Below are 20,252 nucleotides of genomic sequence, written 5' to 3'. Positions count from 1 at the left end.
ACCTAAGCAACTGCAAAAGTTTTTAAACGATTTTCAAAAATTGTTTTCAAAAGTGACCAAGGAAGGATGTGATGTGTACGATCAGCGGGAGCCAGAAAGTATACCCCAAGTTACCACACAGTTATTTGATATAATGTTTATGATAGAACAACATGCTAGTGATAGGTTATGGATATTTAGGAATTGCATGATAGAGTTGCCTAATATATGATGTCTGATAGCCTAGGGTTACTTCTTGTGTGGAATTAACATCATTATTGTAGTTTCTTAGTGTATGCATCACAATTGTACATAACTAAGATTTTATATCCCAAGAATGTTTGGTTTGGCCTTATTTCATGTTCCTTGTCTAGTTGTGGGCTTAGGGTCGAATCAAATATTCGACTGTCTATAGGATCCAATGTTGTGTATGATTAGCATACGCGAGTGCAGCAAGGTTGGTGGAAGTTTAATGGATGAGTATATGTGTGAGCAACCGATCAAATGAGAAATGTTTATCCACAGAGTGAGGATAGGATGTATGTGTATCCTGGTTGCTGTAATTGTATTGGGCGGTTGTGATGATCCTTTGGGACAAATACGGATATGTGTGGCAGGTAGTATGGGCCCGTACTACTGAAAGCACATGACCCGCACGCGTTGTAAGGAAGTCACAAACCCCAAGGGTTCGTCTGTCTGAGATAGTTGTGATGTTATGAATAGTGAAAATTCTGATATATTCTAGTTTCTTTCAGTATGGTGTTCACGCTGAGATCAGGTTCCGGATTGGGAGAGAGCGGATAGGATAGGTCATGGATGACTGATGACCAGATTCAGGAGGTCATCGCCACTGAGGTGGCTGCTGCTGTCCGAAGATCTATGTTGGAGTTATTTGGGTCTATCAAGACCGCTATGATTGAGCTCTTTGATGATCAATCCGCTGCTCTTACTGAGCGTTGTTGCAGCTACCACAACTATTACTGCTACGAGGATTGGTGGGGGAGAGCCTTCCAGTACGGGACTTCGACAACATGAAGCACCCGAAGTTCGATGGAGTTTAGGTCCCTATTATGGTGATGAGGTGGTTGTCTGATGTGGAGAGTTATTTCTTCACATGATCTTGCCCTGCTGACTAGAAGGTCAAGTGCACCCTGAACCTTCTCCGGTCAGGTGCGAAGGATTGGTGGAGATTGGTGACTAGTGCCTACACTTCTGAGCAGAGAGCTACTATTACATGGGAGCAGTTCTCTAAGACGTTTTGTATGCGGTATGTTCCGTTGGTTGACTGGGAGAGACTGGCTCAGGAGTATCTGGACCTGAGACAGGGGACTGAGACGGTATATGAGACCACCAAGATGTTTACTGAGAAGACTCTTTTCTGTCCTAAGTGTGCTGCTTCCGAGTAAACTCAGATGACCCCGTACTTGAGTATGATCAAGACGAATATCCGCCAGTTTGTGTCCACCCAACGTTATGGTACACTCGTTGAGTTACAGGAGGTCGCGAGGAGGTGGGAGATTGAGATGGAGCTCCAGGAAAGGGAGCTGACATAGGCCCCTGTGCATTCACAACCTGCGGCAAAGTGGTTCAAGCCCGCTGATTCGAGGTCTAGAGGATAGAGGGGCCTCACTTGTGTCAAGTGCGGCAAGGTTCATGATAGTGTTTGTCGATATTCATCTGGTTACTACAAATATGGCAAGGAGGGGCATTACGCCAAGGATTTCTGTCAATAGGCCCCAGTACCGAGCTCTAGGATTGTTATCATTATGATCAGGTGAGCCATATGAAGACCCAATGCCCATTGCTTGTTGCTAGGACGACGTAGTCTCCAGCGCCAACCACTTTGAGGATCACCGATGGATGCCAAGGTAGGGCGGAGCCCCTAAGGGCTCGAGGTCGTGCTTTCCAGCTCACTGCAGAGGAGGCCAGTACGGTGCCAGATGTCATTACTGGTATGTTTCTATTTATATTATGTCAAGTTATTTTATGATATGCTTATGTTTATGATTCTGTTAGATACCTTCTTAGTGAAATTTTTGCCTGCTCTAGTGCTTTTTGACTCGGGTGCGAGTTGATCTTTTGTATCTCAGATGTCCGGTATGGGATTTGATATGCCTCTTAGGGAGATTGAGTGTCCTTTGCAGGTTTCTATCGCCAACGAGCACAAGGTTTATGCATCGAGGGTTTATCAGGGTTGTGTCCTAGAGATTTTTGGGGTGCCTTATCCGATTGATTTGATTCCAATCCCCATGGGGGATGTGTTTGTGATAGTGGGGATGGATTGGCTGAGCAAGTTTGGTGCTATGATAGACTGCGAGGGTCAACGGGTGGCGGTTCGAACCCCTAGTGGGGGAGAACTGGTTATCTTTGGAGAGGGTACCAGGATTGGGTCAGCTTTTTGTTCTGCTGCCACGACTCGGCAGTATATTCAACATGGTTGTATGGGTTATCTTGCCTATGTACGTGGTTGATACTTGGGTTGGGAGGCATGCTTCGGTTTTAGATGTGCCAGTTGTTAGAGATTTTACTGATGTGTTTCCAGAGGAGTTACCCGGTGTGCCTCCCAAGAGGCTGGTTGAGTTCAAGATTGATTTAGTCCCAGATGCGGCTCCGATTGACAAAGCATCATACTAATTAGCACCACCTCAGATGCAAGAGTTATCCTCTCAAATTCAGGAGCTGTTGGGTAAGCAGTTTATCAGACCGAGCAGTTTATCGTGGGGAGCACCGATATTGTTCGTCAAGAATAAGGACGGTTCGTACTGTATGTCCATTGATTACCAAGGGTTGAACCAGTTGACGGTGAAGAACCGTTATCCCCTTCCGCGGATTGATGACATGTTTGATCAGTTGCAGGGTGCATCTTGGTTCTCCAAGATCTATTTGAGGTCATGGTATCATCGGGTGAGGATTAGAGATGAGGACATGGAGAGGATCGTGTTTCAGACTCGTTATGGTCATTACGAGTTCGTGGTGATGTCATTTGGGCTCACTAATGCACATGCGACATTTATGGATTTAATGAATCGGGTGTACAGGCCGATGCTCAATCAATCAGTTATTGTTTTCATTGATTTTATCTTGGTATATTCCAAGACCAAGGAGAAGCATGAGGAGCTTGCCAAATCTACAACACCTTCCATGTGTCTCAACTTCGGAAGTGTGTGGCTGATGATTCCGCAGTGGTTCCATTGGGGGATATTCAGGTGGATGAGCGCCTGAATTACATTGAGAGACCGGTGGCAATCCTCGACCGGAAGACGAAGACCTTATGAAACAAGGTGGTAGGTTTAGTGAAGGTGCAATGGCTGCATCGAAAGGGTTCAGAATAGACGTGGGAGCCTGAGGATGAGATGAGGGATCATTATCCCGATTTTATTTGCATCAACGGACTTCAAGGATGAAGTCTGATTCTAGTGGGGGAGAATTGTAACACCCGGTCCTTGGAGGTACTTATCCATTGATTTATAGATTTTGGATAAGGGTCACGACGTGAGACATGGTGGTCACATCGTGAGTGACCATTGACCAGTTAACTCGTGTTTTGAGTCTCACGACGTGAGATTTTGGGTACTCACGACGTGAGAACGATCTGATGACCAAAACCCTAATATTTTGGGTATTTAATGGAATGAGAGGGCTAGGATTGCCCATCCTTAGCCTCCCTCACTCTCTTGCTTCCTCGAAACCCTAATCTCAACCTACTTGAAGTTCTTAGCCATTTTTGTGACAATGAAGAATTCTTTGGTGGTTTTTGACTCATTGAAGTGGAAGAAGGCCTTGGTGGAGCAACCTCTTGGTAATCCAGTTTCTACTCACCTTATTGCAGAGCTTTTGGACCATTGTAAGTCATAAAGCTCTAGCCTTTTTACCTATTGCATGTTAGATCTAAGTTTTAAGCTCCTTTTTGCATGATTGTGAAGTATTGCATGCATGGGATCCATAAAGTTGGCAACTTTATGGATCATTGAGGCATTCTCTATAGTATTATATTTGGATCTGAGTTTTGGTGTAGTTTTAGACACCAAGCATGAGTCTTGATCTTATTTTCCCCTCTTTTGGCCTAGTAAGTGTTTGAGTCATGCATTGGACATGCATAACTAAAAAGCTATGGTTTTTATCATCTTTTGGGTGAGGGAAGACCCTCTTGAAAGTCCCAAGTATTGGCTGAAAGGAATAAGAGCTTAATGCTCAAAGCTGACCAATGCAGTGCTCACGACATGGGGAACAAACCTGTCACGTCGTGAGAATGCTTTCCATCACAACTGTTTTGTTCGGATTGTGTCATGACATGACTCAGGAACTGTTTTGGGAGTGAGATTTGCTATCTTCTGATTTAGGTGAGTTTTCCTCACTGTACTTATGGGTCGAAGGCACCAATGTCGGCCCTAGATTCTGTATCCCAGTATATAAGATGTTGCTATGCGGTAGTGATCTGTTGATCTGCCTGTTTGTTTGTTGACTAGCTATATGATCATCTATTGCGTGATATATGTTATTTTTTATGTATATGTTGACACGTTATATTAGGGTTGAGACTATTACTTTGTGCTGACAGTCAATAGACTGGGCAATCCAACCGTAAGGTTGTGGGCCATGGGTAATCCAACCAGGAGGTTATGGACCCGTTATGTATTGGGTAATCCAACCGAAAGGTTGTGGGCCGGGACATTCCAACCGAAAGGTTGTGGGCCAGGGGTAATCCAACCAGGAGGTTGTGGACCCGATACATGTTGCTTATATATTATGTGTATTGGTACTTAGGGGAACTCACTAAGCTTTTGCGTACAATTTAGGTTTATTGTTTTAGGTACTTCAGATGACCGTGGCAAGGCGAACGTGTGACCATGCACATCCTTCGGTTTTATGTTATTTGGATTTTGGGATACTCTGATTACTAAAATACACTTTTGAAACAATGGTTTTGTAAACATTTATGGTTTTGGGTTATTTTTGAAAAGTAAAAATTTGTTGAGATTTTTGGGATGTTACACGTACACATCTCTTCATTCCTTGGTTACTTTTGAAAACAATTTTTAAGAAAATTTTTGAAAACCATCTTAAAAACTCTTACATATCCTTAGTTTGAGTCTAGATTCACATGAATGATCATCAAATTCTCTCAAACCAGAGCTCTGATACCAACTTGTAAAATCCCAAAAATCAAGGTGAAATTTTCATTTTTCAAAAACAACCTAAAACCATAAATGTTTACAAAACATAGTTTCCAAGTGTAGAATCACATCTCAAAGTAACCCAAAATCGAATCTCATAAAAACTGAAGGATGTGAGCGATCGAGCCTTCGCCTTGCCCCGACCATCTGAAGTACCTGAAACAAAAAACTTAAATTGTAAGTCAAAGCTTAGTGAGTTCCTCCAAATACCACAAACAACCAAACAATATACAAAATGCATGTTGGGTCCACAGTCTCCCGACTGGATTACCCTTGCCCCAACCTCCCTGTTGGATTGCCACTGGCCCACAATCTTCCGATTGGATTGTCACTCTGGCCCACAACCTCTCGGTTGGATTGTCACCGGGTTTGTTGGCCGACAGCACAAAATAGTATAGCCTCAACCCAAACCACATTATGTCAAGCTTTTTAGAACCTTAATTTTTACCATCGGAGATTATAGCCCTTTTGAACTTACTCCAACCATTGAGTAAATTTTAATCATTTTACGTGATTTGTCCATTTTAGCCCTTACATTTCATACTATTTTTACATCTTAGTTATATTTAGATATCTTTTTGTTATTTAATCTATCTGACCAAATAAAAAAATAGATTTGAATATATTGTATAGAAATTTATATGTGAAAAAGTAGTTGTCAATTTTTCAAAATGATACAATTACCAATAATTAAAAAACATTATCGTGTCGTAGTATTTACTCGTTTTTTATTTATTAAAATGTTAATATCAACTAATATTATATTTTAAAAATATAATATAAACTTAAATTTTGAAAAATCATGAGTAATGTAAATTTGAATTAGCTACTTTTTTAAAATAAAAAATAAAAGGTCAACCATTAGGTAGAAGTGAGTTTATAATAATAGTTTTTTAACAAATGTTAGTGACAATCTAATACCTAAAAAATTAAAAAAAAATTAAAAAAAAAAATTAAAAGGTTAACATTTGGAAATATAATCACAATACTATTTTGTCAAGAGATTAGATACCTTTTTTCAAATGATCATTCTCTTGATGATTTTAGTGTATATGTCCTATAATCAAGATTCTATTAAACACAAGTGAAGTTCTATTTGGATATATCTCGAGATAAGTGGTATGAAGTGAACACTCAGATAAGTAGATAACTAACGATGAATCAGAAACACATAGTTCCGAAGGCAGCGTCCCTTGTGGGTTTTAAGGGGCATCGCCTCTCACGGTGTCTTAAGATAGCGTCCCTAGCGGGGTCCATTAAGTAGAACCTTCATTTCACTCTTGATAAATGTTGTCTTCTTCATATGAAAAGAAGACTTGAATGTTGTGTCTCAATAACACAAAAGAAACACGGTATTATGTGTTTTCAGATTTGAATTTGGCCTCAAACTGATTTTTTTGAATTATCCAAAATCAAGATTTGTGACATGCCAGACAAACAGGGTGAAAATCAAAGATTTTGAAAAATGTTTCTAATACACGATCTTTGCATTTATCCAAGTGTTTATATTGATATTAGAAACCCAAATCAAACAAATTCTTAAAACTTACTCTAAACTTTGTAGAACTACCTAAAAGCACATAATGTGTATCAAAATAATTCAAGGTATATATTTTTTAAAACATTATTGAGATAATTATGAACAAAACTATAATTCCTGATTCCTGATATTTTTTCACCAAATATGTAATTATGTTACGATAATAATTGATTGCATGAATACGTGTGATGTGATGCAGCAAATCATATAATTAAGGTTAAGCGAATTTGTTTGTGATTAAGAGATGGTGCGTGGGACCCAGACCCAACATAATCAAATTAGCACAGCTGGTTGGGTCATGGGTGATTAGGTGAAGCCCACCTAGCAATCTTCATCCATGAATGACTATTCACTATCTTGTGTTTTAATTCCTTCTTAGATTTCAAATCTTTGATGCATCATGTGTGGGGTTTTCCCTTTTCCCCCAAAATAGTTCCTTCAGATTCATAATCTTTTTTATTGGATTAAATAGTCAATATCCAAAAGTATTATATATATATGATAATTCTCTTTCAAACGATTAATACATTAAGTAAAAATGAAAAGAAAAAAAAAACAAAGATGGTTTGATATAGAGATGCACAAAAGACAGAATTGAAAATTACGGTTTATTAACTTTCTACCAAAGCCAAAATATCAAGTTTATTAAATTCATCAACAAAAAAATGTCTACAAAGTTTGATGTAATATAATTTTCAATTCGCTACTCAAGACAAAAGTACGTTGGCGTTTACTAGCGTGATAGCATCCTCCTTTAAAGTGTTACAAAGTTGGCTTCATCATTTCTAGATGATTCCGTCACCCTTGTGCATATAGTCAAATATTGGATTACTTGGTTGATGATATTTGGTTGTATAAAAGTTAAATAACTTCTGAAAAGTGTACTAGAATATAAATTTGTGACTTGCAACAAATCTTGGTTTGAGTTAGGCAATATTGAAATTTGCGGCAATTTTTATCATTAATGTTTCCACCCCTCCAATATTTATAGTAGGATTTAGGGCGGAAATACAAGTAAAAAAACAAATGTAACTCCATAAAATATTTCAAAAACTTTAGTTTTATAACATAATCATGTTGAAAAATATGGTATTATTTGGCATCTTGTATTGGGCTAATTTTTTTCTTTCTTATAAAATTTGATTGAGAACTATAGACTAATAGACTTGTACGGTAATAACCAAGTGACAATAATATTGTTGCTTCGTTAAAAAAAAATATAAAAATTTAGTTAATCCTTGTAGTAGATTCTAATTGAATTGAGGATTGTAATGGATAGGTGTTTTTTCAAAAAAAAAAATGTACAATTTCGTTTATGTTAATGCGAGTCATGCGACAATGCGACCAGCTAACTCAATACATTTATGCTTGGACCTCCCTTTGCATCACTTATACCATGTTAGGACGACAATAACATTGATGTTTAGTTCCCACAATGTTTTTAGATGTAATGAATTTGAAGGAACTAAAATTATCACGCTTAGTAGATATCAAACTAAATAGAACCATTTGACATTTTATGTCTAATTTAATAAAGATTAAGTGAATCGGAATTTAAATCATGTAAAATGGCCAACATATCTTTTATCGTATTGGTTCATTTTATAAAAATTGCATATTAATAATTATTATTTTAATTTAATTGTTTCTAATAGCCAAATGGTTATATATGGAAAAGGTTAGCATATATCTAACAAACAATTACAAAGAAATAGCCATAAGCAGGGACGGATGCAAGAATTGATAGCAAGTATTGCCAAAGTTTTTTTTTCCCTGCCTAACATAATATAAAACTGAAAAATAGTTCATTATGTCTAATAAAAATAACGATCAATTACATAAAAAGTTAAAAATATAACAACGATCTATTGCAATTTAAATTTGTCTTCGTGCCGACATCTTTTGAAAACGGTCAACTACTTTTTCATTTTCAACTTTCACAAGTGCTTCGGTCTCAACATGGCAAAGTGACGCGTCGTTCAAAAAGTCATCGCCAATTTGGTGTGCAAGTCGGTTTTCAAGAGTTTCATCTTCAAAAAACATCTTTATACATTTGTGGTCGCTACGGGTAATATCAAAGTCAACTTTAAAAGCTTATAAAACCAAAGGATAAGACCGATGTTTCCCCGTACTAACCATTAAACGTGAAAGGTCAGAAATTCCTTTCAAACTAGTGAAGCGCTTATCTTTGATGCAAGAGTGAGAAAATATCTCAAGTTGTCTTTCAATGTCTATTATATCTGAATCATCAAAGTCATACTTGTACAACTTACCCAACTTTAACAACTTTGATTTGTCAAATTGTGAAAATGAACCACAAGGGATCAAAGCACCCATGTATTCTAGTAGTTGGGTGGTTGTTTCACTAAATCGATCCCGATATTCTGTAAGTTGCATATCCTCCATTGTGTTGAAGATTTCAACCTCAAAATGAAATCTATTAGTCTTTGTGGTCTTATGGTGTCTCGCATCAACATACAACTCTTCCATATCCAAAGTATCAATATTGTGTGTTAGACAAAAAAAGAGAATACCTTTGGTAAAATGCTAGCAAACCCCGTGTTTCTTAAAGATTTCAATGCCTCCATTGTCACTCTAACCATCGGAATCGCTTCTAGAATGTCTAGATCTTTTCTTTGAAGTTGCTTTGACAATGTACCCGTGAGGCGTAAAATCTCATACATCATATATAAGTAAAACACAAACTCATATGATTTAAAATATGATAAGATTTTGGACGCTTGTTGACTGTTTGCAAATGGCCCTCCCTCATCTTTCATAAAATCTAAAACTACAAGAACATCCACAAACAACTTCATCAAACTTGTAAATGTGTTGAAATGTGAACCTCATGTTGTATCTCCTGCTCGAACTAGTGTAGTCTCTTGATTTAACCATTTTCTCGTTTCAAGTTCACCACTACACAAACCTTTTTGAACCCTTTCTCTTGCTTGTTCCCGTAGCAAGTCTTTTCTTTTATACGAGGCACAAACAATATTAACCACCAACGAATTTTTTTCAAAAAAGTCACTAAAACCATCATGCTTCTTTGTTATAACCACAACTACTAATTGAAGTTGGTGTGCAAAGTAATGTACATAAAATTTTGTGTATTCTCTTGTAATATCAAAGTTTTCAAAACATTGAATTCCCCTCACATATTGCTAGCCCTCTTATCTATTAAAATTATATATATATATATATATATATATATATATATATATATATATATATATATAAAACACATAAAGCTATTTAAATTAAATTGAAATAACAAAAAAATAAAGAATAAGTTACCTGACTAAAACTCAACTTATTACTTGTAAGTACTCCACACTAGGCACCTAGTAAAAACCGCCCATGGCCATAATCGAATTTTTCAACCAGTCCACCCACGAAACATTAAACTTTTTGTTCCTATTTACAAACCAAAAATAAGAATAATCAACAATTAAATCAACAAGATTATCCCTTGTGACATTGTGGTTACCAAAAGTAATATCATTTTTGAATTTACAAATGACCCACCACATTGTCATAATGTTGCAAGCACATAGATGATCTATCAGAAGCTTTTATGGACAAGTGGGATGGGATAAAGACAAACTGGGCCAAAAAAAGGCTTCGCTTGAAAGAGACATAACTTTTGAGCCGTAAGGAATTTGGAGGTGTGCGATATATCAATGGGCCAAGGCTACTAATAGGTAGGTGAAGTCGATCTGCCCAACTGTCGACCATCAAGTTTCACTATTTAGGCCCCTAAATCCCCATTTTCCCTAATTTTGAAATAATTTCCATTTTGTTTTTATACTATTTTAATGATATAATATCCATTTTTGAAATTTTCTCTCTTATCTAGGAGATTATTTAGTAGAATTTATTATTGATTTCATTTTTCCAAATTTGGTTGTACCTGCCAAATTTAGTCTCGCCCTTTATAAAGGGTCATTTGCAAGCCTTTAGAGGCATCTTCAATTTCAGAAGTAAAAATAACTTTGATTTCTCTTATTCTTTTGCTTTTATTCTGTGTCACATAATCAGCTCCTCATAGATACTTCTTTTGGCAACTTGGATATTGTCGATCCAATGTATGACATCCAATAACTCAACAAAAGTAGGCCTATCAAAATCACACAACTTCATTAAAAACCTCCAAAAAAATCATGGATACTTCACGTTTGACAAAAATACATGTCATGTCTTCTTCAAGTAAACAACACACTTCACAAATAGTAGAAGGAATATCAATACCTCTGTTAACTAGATTGGACAAAGTTGAGAGTTTATTTGGCCGATATATCCAATAGAATATGTTAACTTCACATTTGAAAAAAAAACATGGGTTGTTTCTTCTTCAAGTAACCCACACACTTTACAAAGGGTAAAAGGACTATCAATACATCTATTAACCAGATTGGACAAAGTTGGTGATGAGTTTTCATAATTAAAAACAATCTTTTTTTATAAAACAAATTTAAGAACGACAAACAAAAGACTTTAGAAATAACCAACTTATTTTTAGATAATTTTAACAAAATCACCAAGAGGATCCAAATAAATGAACTAGAAATATAATAACAACCATAAGAAGTTAAATAGATAACATTTGAAGCCTTTGATCCCACTTGGAATTGCGGAGTTGATGAAAATAGAAAAAACTCAAGAATAGGTATTATCTACAATGTATCTACCATTAAGAATAAGGCACTTGGAATGTTAGTTCTCATCTTGTATAAAGTACTTATTAAACCTTTGAGTGCTTAACACAATTAAGCACTAAAGGAGCACTTTTACATCACCAATACTTGCAACTTTTTCTTCAAAAGAGAGCAAAGAAGAGGAGAAGATGATGTTATGGTTTTAAGAGAAGAACAAGAGAGAAAAGTTATCATTTTGCAAGCATCATACACCTTTAAATACTCATATGCAAAAGAAAATCCTACACATAATAATACTCTAAAGTAATAACTAGTAAAGAAAGCATGGGGAACATAAGAGGGAGGTTGATAAGCAACCTCCCATGCCTTCTTAAAATCGGCCATGGTGAAAGAAAAGGGACAAAATCTTTATCTAGTTTCTCCAACTAGATAAAGGTATGACCCTATAAGATCATATGTTATTAGCAATATCATTCAATAATGATTATTGAGCATATAATAAAAAAAACATCTCCCACTTTCACAAGATTCATTACAGATTGACATAGACAGTAGATGATGCTAGCAACAGGCTACCGCCCCTAAAAACAAATGAAGGGTTTCATATTATAAACAACCAATTACAAGAGCTCAAAACTATAATTGTTACTAAATGTATGGTATCAATTATTCCTTTGTCTCAGACATCATGTTGAACATGGGATACAGATCGCGATCAATCCCATGTATTGTTCAACTTTTAGTAAGGCCTTAGATTTCTAACTCTCAATGAATAAGACGAACAAATCTCATCTTGACTACATATGACCATCATGTAGTTAAAGTTATACCCAACGGTGGCCCTTATAACTAAATTTTATGGAACAACATTAAACCATGTCAAAGTTCAACAATTCCTACACTCAAGTCCCAAATATGTATCTGAGGTCAAAGATTACAAAGATACTACATTGACCAAAACATCACTTATGACAACGATCCATAAAGTGATTTTGATGCAAGTTGTGTCAAATACTTGTTCTCCAATCAAGTACCTATGAAGTTGGTAGCAGCTCTTGCTATTTTCATATCCGTGAAAACCAACCAATCCATTCATATTAGTCTTACCTCATAGATGATCCCATAACTATGAACGACTATGGATAATTAGAATAACCAAATTATTCAAGGATTAAACATGTTAATATAGAACACGACAATTTGTTGGGTCGTATTTTGTGTTGCGTCTATTGGGATCGTTAGCTAGTCCAATATATATCTCCGGTATGGGCCTGTCCATCCGTGAGTTTTGTAGGGTTTAGTATATATAGATGCTTGCATGTATCCCAGAACGAAAGGACGATTCGTAACGATTAGAGTATTATTGTTCAGCAGATTTATCGTTCTTGTTTTTGTAACCCTAGAATCCTCTACAGTGGAAGTTCTTAGTCGAGCTCTGCTGAGGATCGAGTAATCTAATCATTCGACACATCTTGATTCATACTTGTGTTTTGTTCACTGTTTTTACGTTCATCGCATACCTGTTACAAAGATCTAATCGATCAAAGAGTTAATTAATAACTCATCAATTGGTATTAGAGCAGGAGGCTGTGTAATTCATACACATCTTTTCTGTGAAAGAGTTTGCGATTAGGGTTATTCCGCATTAACTAATATTTATTGAGCCGTCACTCCATTATTGACGTAACTCAGCATTTATTTGTTTGCCCTAATATTAAATATTACAAGTCTGATCTTTCAAACAGGTTAAAAACGATCAAGCATGGACGAGTCACAATCTAATCCCATCAACATCTCTAACAGCATTGGATCGACGACGAAGATTCCTATCCTTTACACCCAGGATTACGAAGTCTGGGCACATCACTTTGAAGATTATGTCATCGGATCGGAAGACAATGGATACCTTATTTGGGAAGCAATCGTTTCTGGACCATTTGCTCACTCTGGAACGTCAAAAATCATTAAAACTCAGAAGGAGTACAATGATCTGTTAAAGGACGTAAAGGATATTGCTCAAGACGAAAAGGAAAAGTTTCAATGCAACATTAAAGCATTGAGACTGATTCGATTCGCTCTGCAATCAGATACATTCAAGCTAGTGAGTTCATGCAGCACTGCTAAAGAAATATGGGATAGGCTGCGAGAGCTATATTCTACAGATGAAGATTTGGAGCATTCTATTCAGACCTTGCTTTTGTTTGAGGTTGGTGAATTTAAGCAGAATTTAGATGAAACTGTTACTCAGACGTTCGATCGCTTCAATCATCTTCTTAACAAGATGATCAAACACGATATAGAAAGGAAGCTGATTGAACAAAAAGTAACCTTTTTGAATGGTCTTAGATCCGAGTGGAGAGCGGTTGTGTCCACTGTTAAAGCTCATGAGCAATTTAAATCCTATTCGTTGGCAAAGCTGGTGGGGATTTTGAAATCCCAAGAAAAGATTGTTTTACAAGAGAAAAATGTTGTTTCCAGTTTAGGGTCCTTGGCACTCTTGTCCAAAAGCAAAAGTGTGGTAGAAGATGAAGATCTCAATTTAGAAGACTATGATCTTACTTCTGAAGACTATGCAATGATGGTATCGAATCCAAAGAGGTTCATTAAGAAAAGGTTCCTTACCAATAAGAACCGAAATTGGCAGGGAAGCTACAGTTCTGAAAAGGTCAGGGAGGAACCGAAGACAGAAGAACCAAAGAAAGAGGCGAAAGTTGAAGGAGATTCAGGTGTGAATTGCTACTACTGTGGAGGAAAGAACCACTATGCCAAAGACTGCGTTCTAAAGAAAATGGCAGAGAAGGATGAGGAAAAAGATGAAGAGGCCTTGTTGATGAAAAAGCTGGAAGAGATCAAGAGAAAGAAAGCTACTGCTAACCCTTCAATGAATGCTTTAATTGTGCAGGGTTCGGCAGCGGATGATGAGTTCGGTGGCGTGCAGGTCTGGTCAACCGACTCAGAGGATGATGAGGTCAGGAAGCCATCTCATGGAAATGCATACGTTGCAAGAGGTGAAGAAAGCGGCGGGAAGTGCTTGATGGTGACAGATGTATCTCAAATGAGGGGATACAATACGGATGGTGGGAATGAGGACACCAAGGAGCGAGAGGACCTATGCTTCACAGCAAAACCTCTCAGCGTGCAGTTCAATGAGCTTGATGAATTAATCAAGAAGGTACAATCCGTTTTTGTTTCATTTAAAGTCCCACAAAATTCATATGAAAAAGAATTAAAAAGCTTAAATTCAAGAATCTCAAATCTAGATAGCAGTTTAACTCAAACACGGGTCACCAATTCTAACCTAACTAACCAAATAAGCAGGGTGTCTTCCAAGAGTGAGGAACGGAGGATGTGGATAGAGCTGAAGGAGTCGGAGCTGATTAAAACCAAAGATGAAAACATTTATTTGCAAAGAGACAATTTAAAACTTTTGAAACAAAGAAATGTCTTTTGTTTAATTGCTAAACGTCTTTATGCTAACATCACTCAACTTCACTTGAACTGTGAAATAGGGCGGAAAATTCATCGCATGATTTTATCCTTCCTTGAATTTAAGGAAGATGAAATCGACGCTGAAGCATATAATTGTGAAAGTGTAGTTTCGTCTGATGATGTGAATCCGACGTATATGTATGGTCTGGACAAAATCGAATCTTTTATAAAGTCCAAGGACCATAAGGACATGTTGAAAAACCTTTTGGATGAAAACGATAAACTGAAACTAAAGACCGAAACCATACAAAAGTTTGACTCATTGAATGCCAACTTAAGCTCAGAAAATAAAATTGATGCTGAAAACGCATCTGAGCTCAATGAGGATGATGATATGAGTGAAATTTCTATAGAGGATGAAGTCGAATGTTCTGAGTTTGTCAAGAGTGAACCCGAAAACCACAAAAATCTTATTTCTGAAAATTCTATGGAGTTTGCTCGTTTGTCCCAAAATAAGTCCTTGATTCTAGAAGAAAAGGCAGTTGTGTACCAAAAGGTGAGAACAACACCAAATCAGGTGTATAAGGTCACAGGAGTAACCGAACATCAGACAGCCGAACTCACCGCCATTGTAAACGAAGATAATGCAGATGGCTGTGATGAATTTTTCTGGTCTACTCCTATAGATAATGCTGACGAAACTGTTGGTCTGTCAGAGCGAACGTTTTGGAAAACCAAAGGCAGATATGTGCCAGAGCCACTAAACAAGCCTGACAACTTCGATGTGCCAAGTACCAGTGGTACAAAAGAAGTTCCTATAGAAGTCACTCCTTCAAGCGAAACATCATCAGTTCAAAGTGAACCGGCTGACAGGAAGCAAAAGCAAAAAGCCAACATCCACAGACAGCCGAAGCAAGTGAAGGATCAAAAGAAGCAAAGGAATCTGAGATACAAAAAGAATCTCTCAGAGCGGAAACAGTTCTGGCGATCTCAAAACGCCCATTTTTCTGATCATGACAGAAATTTAGAGAAAAGAGAAGACAGACCGCAAGAAAGGAATAACAACCGAAGGGAAAGGTTCGGTTCAGAGAACACCAGCTACCGAAAGCATAGGTTCGGTTCCGAGAGCAAAAGCTGCCAAGGTTCAAGGTTCGGTCCCACTAATGACCAAAAACAAAAGGGCCACCTAGAACGTCAAGTCAAGAAAACTTCTCAGTCTAAATTCTCTCATTCTAATTCTTCTCAACCCCATTCTAAATCTAATTCTATTCAAACTCAAAATGCAAAATCTTCAACAGATTTGAAAGGAAAATCGAAGGTTTCCTTAGTCAAGAATGATCAAAAGCATTCCAAGGCCCAAACGCCTGAACCTGAATCCAAACCGACTATAACAAATCCCAACAAAATTAAAGTTTTCACCATTAAGAAGAAAGATGAAACAACTTTAATAAAAAGAACATATCTAGTTGACATTTTTCTTACTATTCCTGTTCCTGTGAAAGGCTCACGTGGACCCAAGAAACTTTGGGTTCCTAAATCTGCTTGATTTTTGTAGGTAATCAGTGACGAGCAGTTCGACGAAGAATGGTATATTGACAGTGGCTGCTCACGTCACATGACCGGAAGGAAGGAAGAGCTGAGGGAATTCCGATCTCTTCCAAACGGCGGGAATGTCAAGTTCGGGAACAACTCATACGACACGATAAAAGGTTATGGGATGATAACAAATGGAGACTTCACGATTAGAAAAGTTGCATACGTTGAAGGACTACAGCATAACCTCATCAGTGTATTACAGCTTGTTGGAGGTACCGGTCTTAAAGTTTCATTTGATGATGAGGGTTCAGAAATAATAGAGAAGAAAACAAAAAGAGTGATTCTCAAATCAGAGCGCAAAGGCGAAATGTTTCCTCTCAATCTCAAACCTATCAAAGGAAATCCAGCTATCTGTCTACTATCCAAAGCACATTCTGACGAAAGTTGGCTGTGGCACCGAAGGCTCTCCTATCTCAATTTCAAGGATATCAACAAACTTGTCACGGGAGGTCATGTTCGGGGTCTTCCATTGCTCAAGTTCGATCGAGAACATTTGTGTGCTGCATGTGAAATGGGGAAGCAGAGTCGTCAAAGTCACCCATCCATAATCAACACTAACGTCGTTGAACCACTTGAGTTAATTCACATTGACTTATGTAGACCATCTTCTATCGAAAGCATTAGAGGTAGCAAGTATATTCTTGTTATTGTTGATGACTTTTCATGCTTTACATGGGTGTTCTTTCTGAAGCACAAATCTGAGGCAACTCTCAAGCTAAAGATGTTTATCAAGCAGGTTGAAGTGCAGCTGAGGAAAGTCGTTTGCAACATCAGAAGCGACAATGGGCTGGAGTTCAAGAATAAAGAATTTGAAGACTTTTTAGCAGAAAAGGAACCAGTCACAACTTCTCAGCTCCCTACACCCCTCAACAAAACGGAATTGTCGAAAGACGAAACCGATCTTTGTGTGAGGCGGCCCGAACCATGCTAAGTTTCGCTTCTTTACCTCTATATTTCTGGGCTGATGCTATTGCTGCAGCATGTTTTACGCAGAACAGGTCCTATCTCAATAAGCGTTTCACTCTTACTCCTTATGAGATCATCAACAACAGAAAGCCAAACGTCAAATTCTTCCACGTATTCGGCTCTCGATGCTTTATCTTCAATTCTAAAGATCATCGTAACAAGTTCGACGTTAAAGCCAATGAAGGAATTTTTCTGGGATACTCTCTTACTTCGAAAGCATACAGGGTTTTAAACAAGCGTTCGAGGAAGATTGAAGAAACATATTATGTGACTTTCGATGACAGCTATGTCAAGAAGCTGAAGGCCACAGAAGAATCAGTTGGAGAAATCTTTTCTCAAATAGGCCAAGTCACAGCCTCAATTGCAAATTTGTTTGAGCAATTTGTGGAGTTATTCGATGAACCGGAGAAGGCTACTCTCTCAGAAGCCAATGCAGCAGACAACAAAGTTGACCATCTGAAGCAAATCGTCGATGACGCTGCCAAACGACTGGGTGAAGGAGAATCAGTTCTAAATGAATCTTCTCAGCACGATGCTTCAGTTGAGGGGGAGAATCCATCTTCATCAAAACTGCCAAGTTCACAGGTTGAGGGGGAGAACTCTTCTCCAGCTGCACCCGAAAGTACTGTAGCTCCTGAAAGCTCAAATGCACCCGAAAGCTCTACTGCACCCGAAGGTACTGTTGCTACCGAAAGCCCAAATGCTCCCGAAACTCCTGTAGCACCAGAAAGTCAAGATACCCCTGAAAGCTCATCAGTCGAGGGGGAGAATGCCGATATGTTTTATGATGATGACAGTCAATCTGAATTAGAAGAGATGGTAAATGATGAATTGGATCCATCCTATGATCCGAATTACCCTCCTCTTGTCAAATGGACCAGAGATCATCCTGTTTCAAAGGTAGTGGGAAATGTCTCTGAAAAGGTCCTGACCCGATCTCAACTGAAGGCAAAGCAAGCATCTCTATTCTCAAAAGTAGAGTTCTGCATGTTTAACTCTTTCGTCTCAAAAGTTGAACCGAAGATAGTAAATACTGCTCTTGATCACTCTGATTGGGTTCAAGCTATGCAAGACGAACTTAATGAGTTCGAAAGAAATAAAGTTTGGTGCCTCATTCCAACTCCTCAAGATGCCTCGGTTGTTGGTCTCAAATGGGTCTTTAGGAATAAAATGGACAAGGAAGGCAATGTAATAAGAAACAAAGCTCGTTTGGTTGTGAAAGGATACTGCCAGGAGGAAGGAATCGATTATGAGGAAACTTTTTCTCCTGTAGCTAGGCTGGAATCTGTTCGAATATTTCTTGCCTATGTTGCACACAAGAACTTTGAGGTCTACTAAATGGACGTGAAGTGCGCATTTCTAAATGGAGAACTTGAAGAAACGGTGTACGTGGAGCAACCTCCGGGATTCGTGAATGAAAAGTACCCCAATCACTGCTATATTCTGGACAAAGCGGTATATGGACTGAAACAAGCACCTAGAGCCTGGTATGAAACGCTAACCAAGTTTTTAAAGATGTCCAAATTCAAACAAGGTTCGGTTGACCCAACCTTTTTTCGTTAGAAGGAAGGTAACCACCTTATGATTGTTCAAATTTATGTCGATGATATCATCTTCGGCTCAACGAATCCTAGCTTAACGGCTGAATTCAGAAAGCTGATGGAGACTGAATTTGAAATGAGCTCAATGGGTCCTATTAACTTTTTCCTTGGCTTAAATATTAGACAGGGACCCGAAGGCATCTTTATTAACCAGGAAGCTTACACCAAGACTCTCCTTGCTAAATTCGACATGATGGGAGACTCAAAGGTTAAAGTTCCAATGGCGTTCGGCACCAAGCTCACTCCATCCTTGGACAAGCCAGCAGTCGATATTACGCTATATCGCCAGATGATTGGTTCTCTAATGTACCTTACTGCTAGCAGGCCTGATATAATGTTTTCTGTTTGCTACTGTGCTAGATTTCAGGCGAATCCTCGTGAACCTCATATGCTTGCAGTGAAGAACAATCTCCGGTATATGAAACGAACTACCTCTCTCGGCTTATGGTATCCATCAAACTCAGGTTTCTTCGTTCAAGCCTACTCAGATGCAGACCTTGGAGGTTGTGGACTAGATAGGAAAAGCACTACTGGAGGCTGCCAATTCCTTGACGGGAAGTTGGTTAGCTGGCAATCAAAGAAAGAGACTTGTGTATCTCTGTCTACAGCTGAAGCAGAATACATCGCAGCTGCCTCCTATACATCTCAAGTGATTTGGATCCAAAGCCAACTCCGGGACTATGGACTCAATATGAAAAAGATCCCACTATATTGCGACTCTGAAAGTGCAATTAGGATCTGTCATAACCCAATGCAACACTCCAAGACTAAGCACATAACACTGAGGTATCACTTCATTAAGGATCATGTGGAAGATGGGAACGTCGAAATTTATTTTGTTCGAACCACTGATCAACTGGCTGACATCTTCACCAAAACTCTTCCTGAAGCTTCTTTCAACAAAATTCTACAAGGGCTTGGATTGATGGAATCGGAGTCAGTACCAAAAATTACTTCTCAAGATCAAACGTAAGAAGCGAAATAGACCGAACGTTCGGGTTCGGGTCTTGATTTGGTGTGCCGAAATAGACCGAGCGCTCGGGTTCGGGTCTTGATCTGGTGTGCCGAAATAGACCGAGCGCTCGGGTTCGGTTGTATCATCTGCTTTTCGCCTATCACTCAAAGGTAGTTTCTATGGTTGTAAATCTTTTGTATCATTTTTCTTAATTCATTTATCTTATTGTCAAAGTTCTTCTCTTTTTCAATCTTATTTCTCTTTGGCAACCGAAATAGACCAAACGCTCGGGTTCGGTTACAAAAATTTTCTCACCCGAAATAGACCGAACACTCGGGTTCGGTTCCAAAGTTT

General features: G+C 38.2%; 1 protein-coding gene across 1 annotated transcript in view; it reads right to left on the bottom strand.

Moving 5' to 3' along the window:
- Positions 1-6,056: 6,056 nt before the first annotated feature.
- Positions 6,057-20,252, bottom strand: part of LOC128133539 (uncharacterized) — a 34,984-nt gene continuing 20,788 nt past the window's right edge. The window contains exons 2-6 of the mRNA XM_052771015.1: positions 10,049-10,110; positions 9,228-9,484; positions 8,830-9,117; positions 8,399-8,470; positions 6,057-6,074 (exon numbers count right to left, since the gene is read on the bottom strand). Coding sequence (XP_052626975.1) covers positions 6,057-6,074; positions 8,399-8,470; positions 8,830-9,117; positions 9,228-9,484; positions 10,049-10,110 — 697 coding nt within the window. The remainder of the gene's footprint in view (positions 6,075-8,398; positions 8,471-8,829; positions 9,118-9,227; positions 9,485-10,048; positions 10,111-20,252) is intronic.

This window comes from Lactuca sativa, chromosome 4, assembly GCF_002870075.4.
Source record: "Lactuca sativa cultivar Salinas chromosome 4, Lsat_Salinas_v11, whole genome shotgun sequence".
Lineage (NCBI taxonomy): Eukaryota > Viridiplantae > Streptophyta > Magnoliopsida > Asterales > Asteraceae > Lactuca > Lactuca sativa.
Note: the sequence above shows the minus strand (reverse complement) of the source record. Positions and strands in the feature narration are given on the sequence as shown.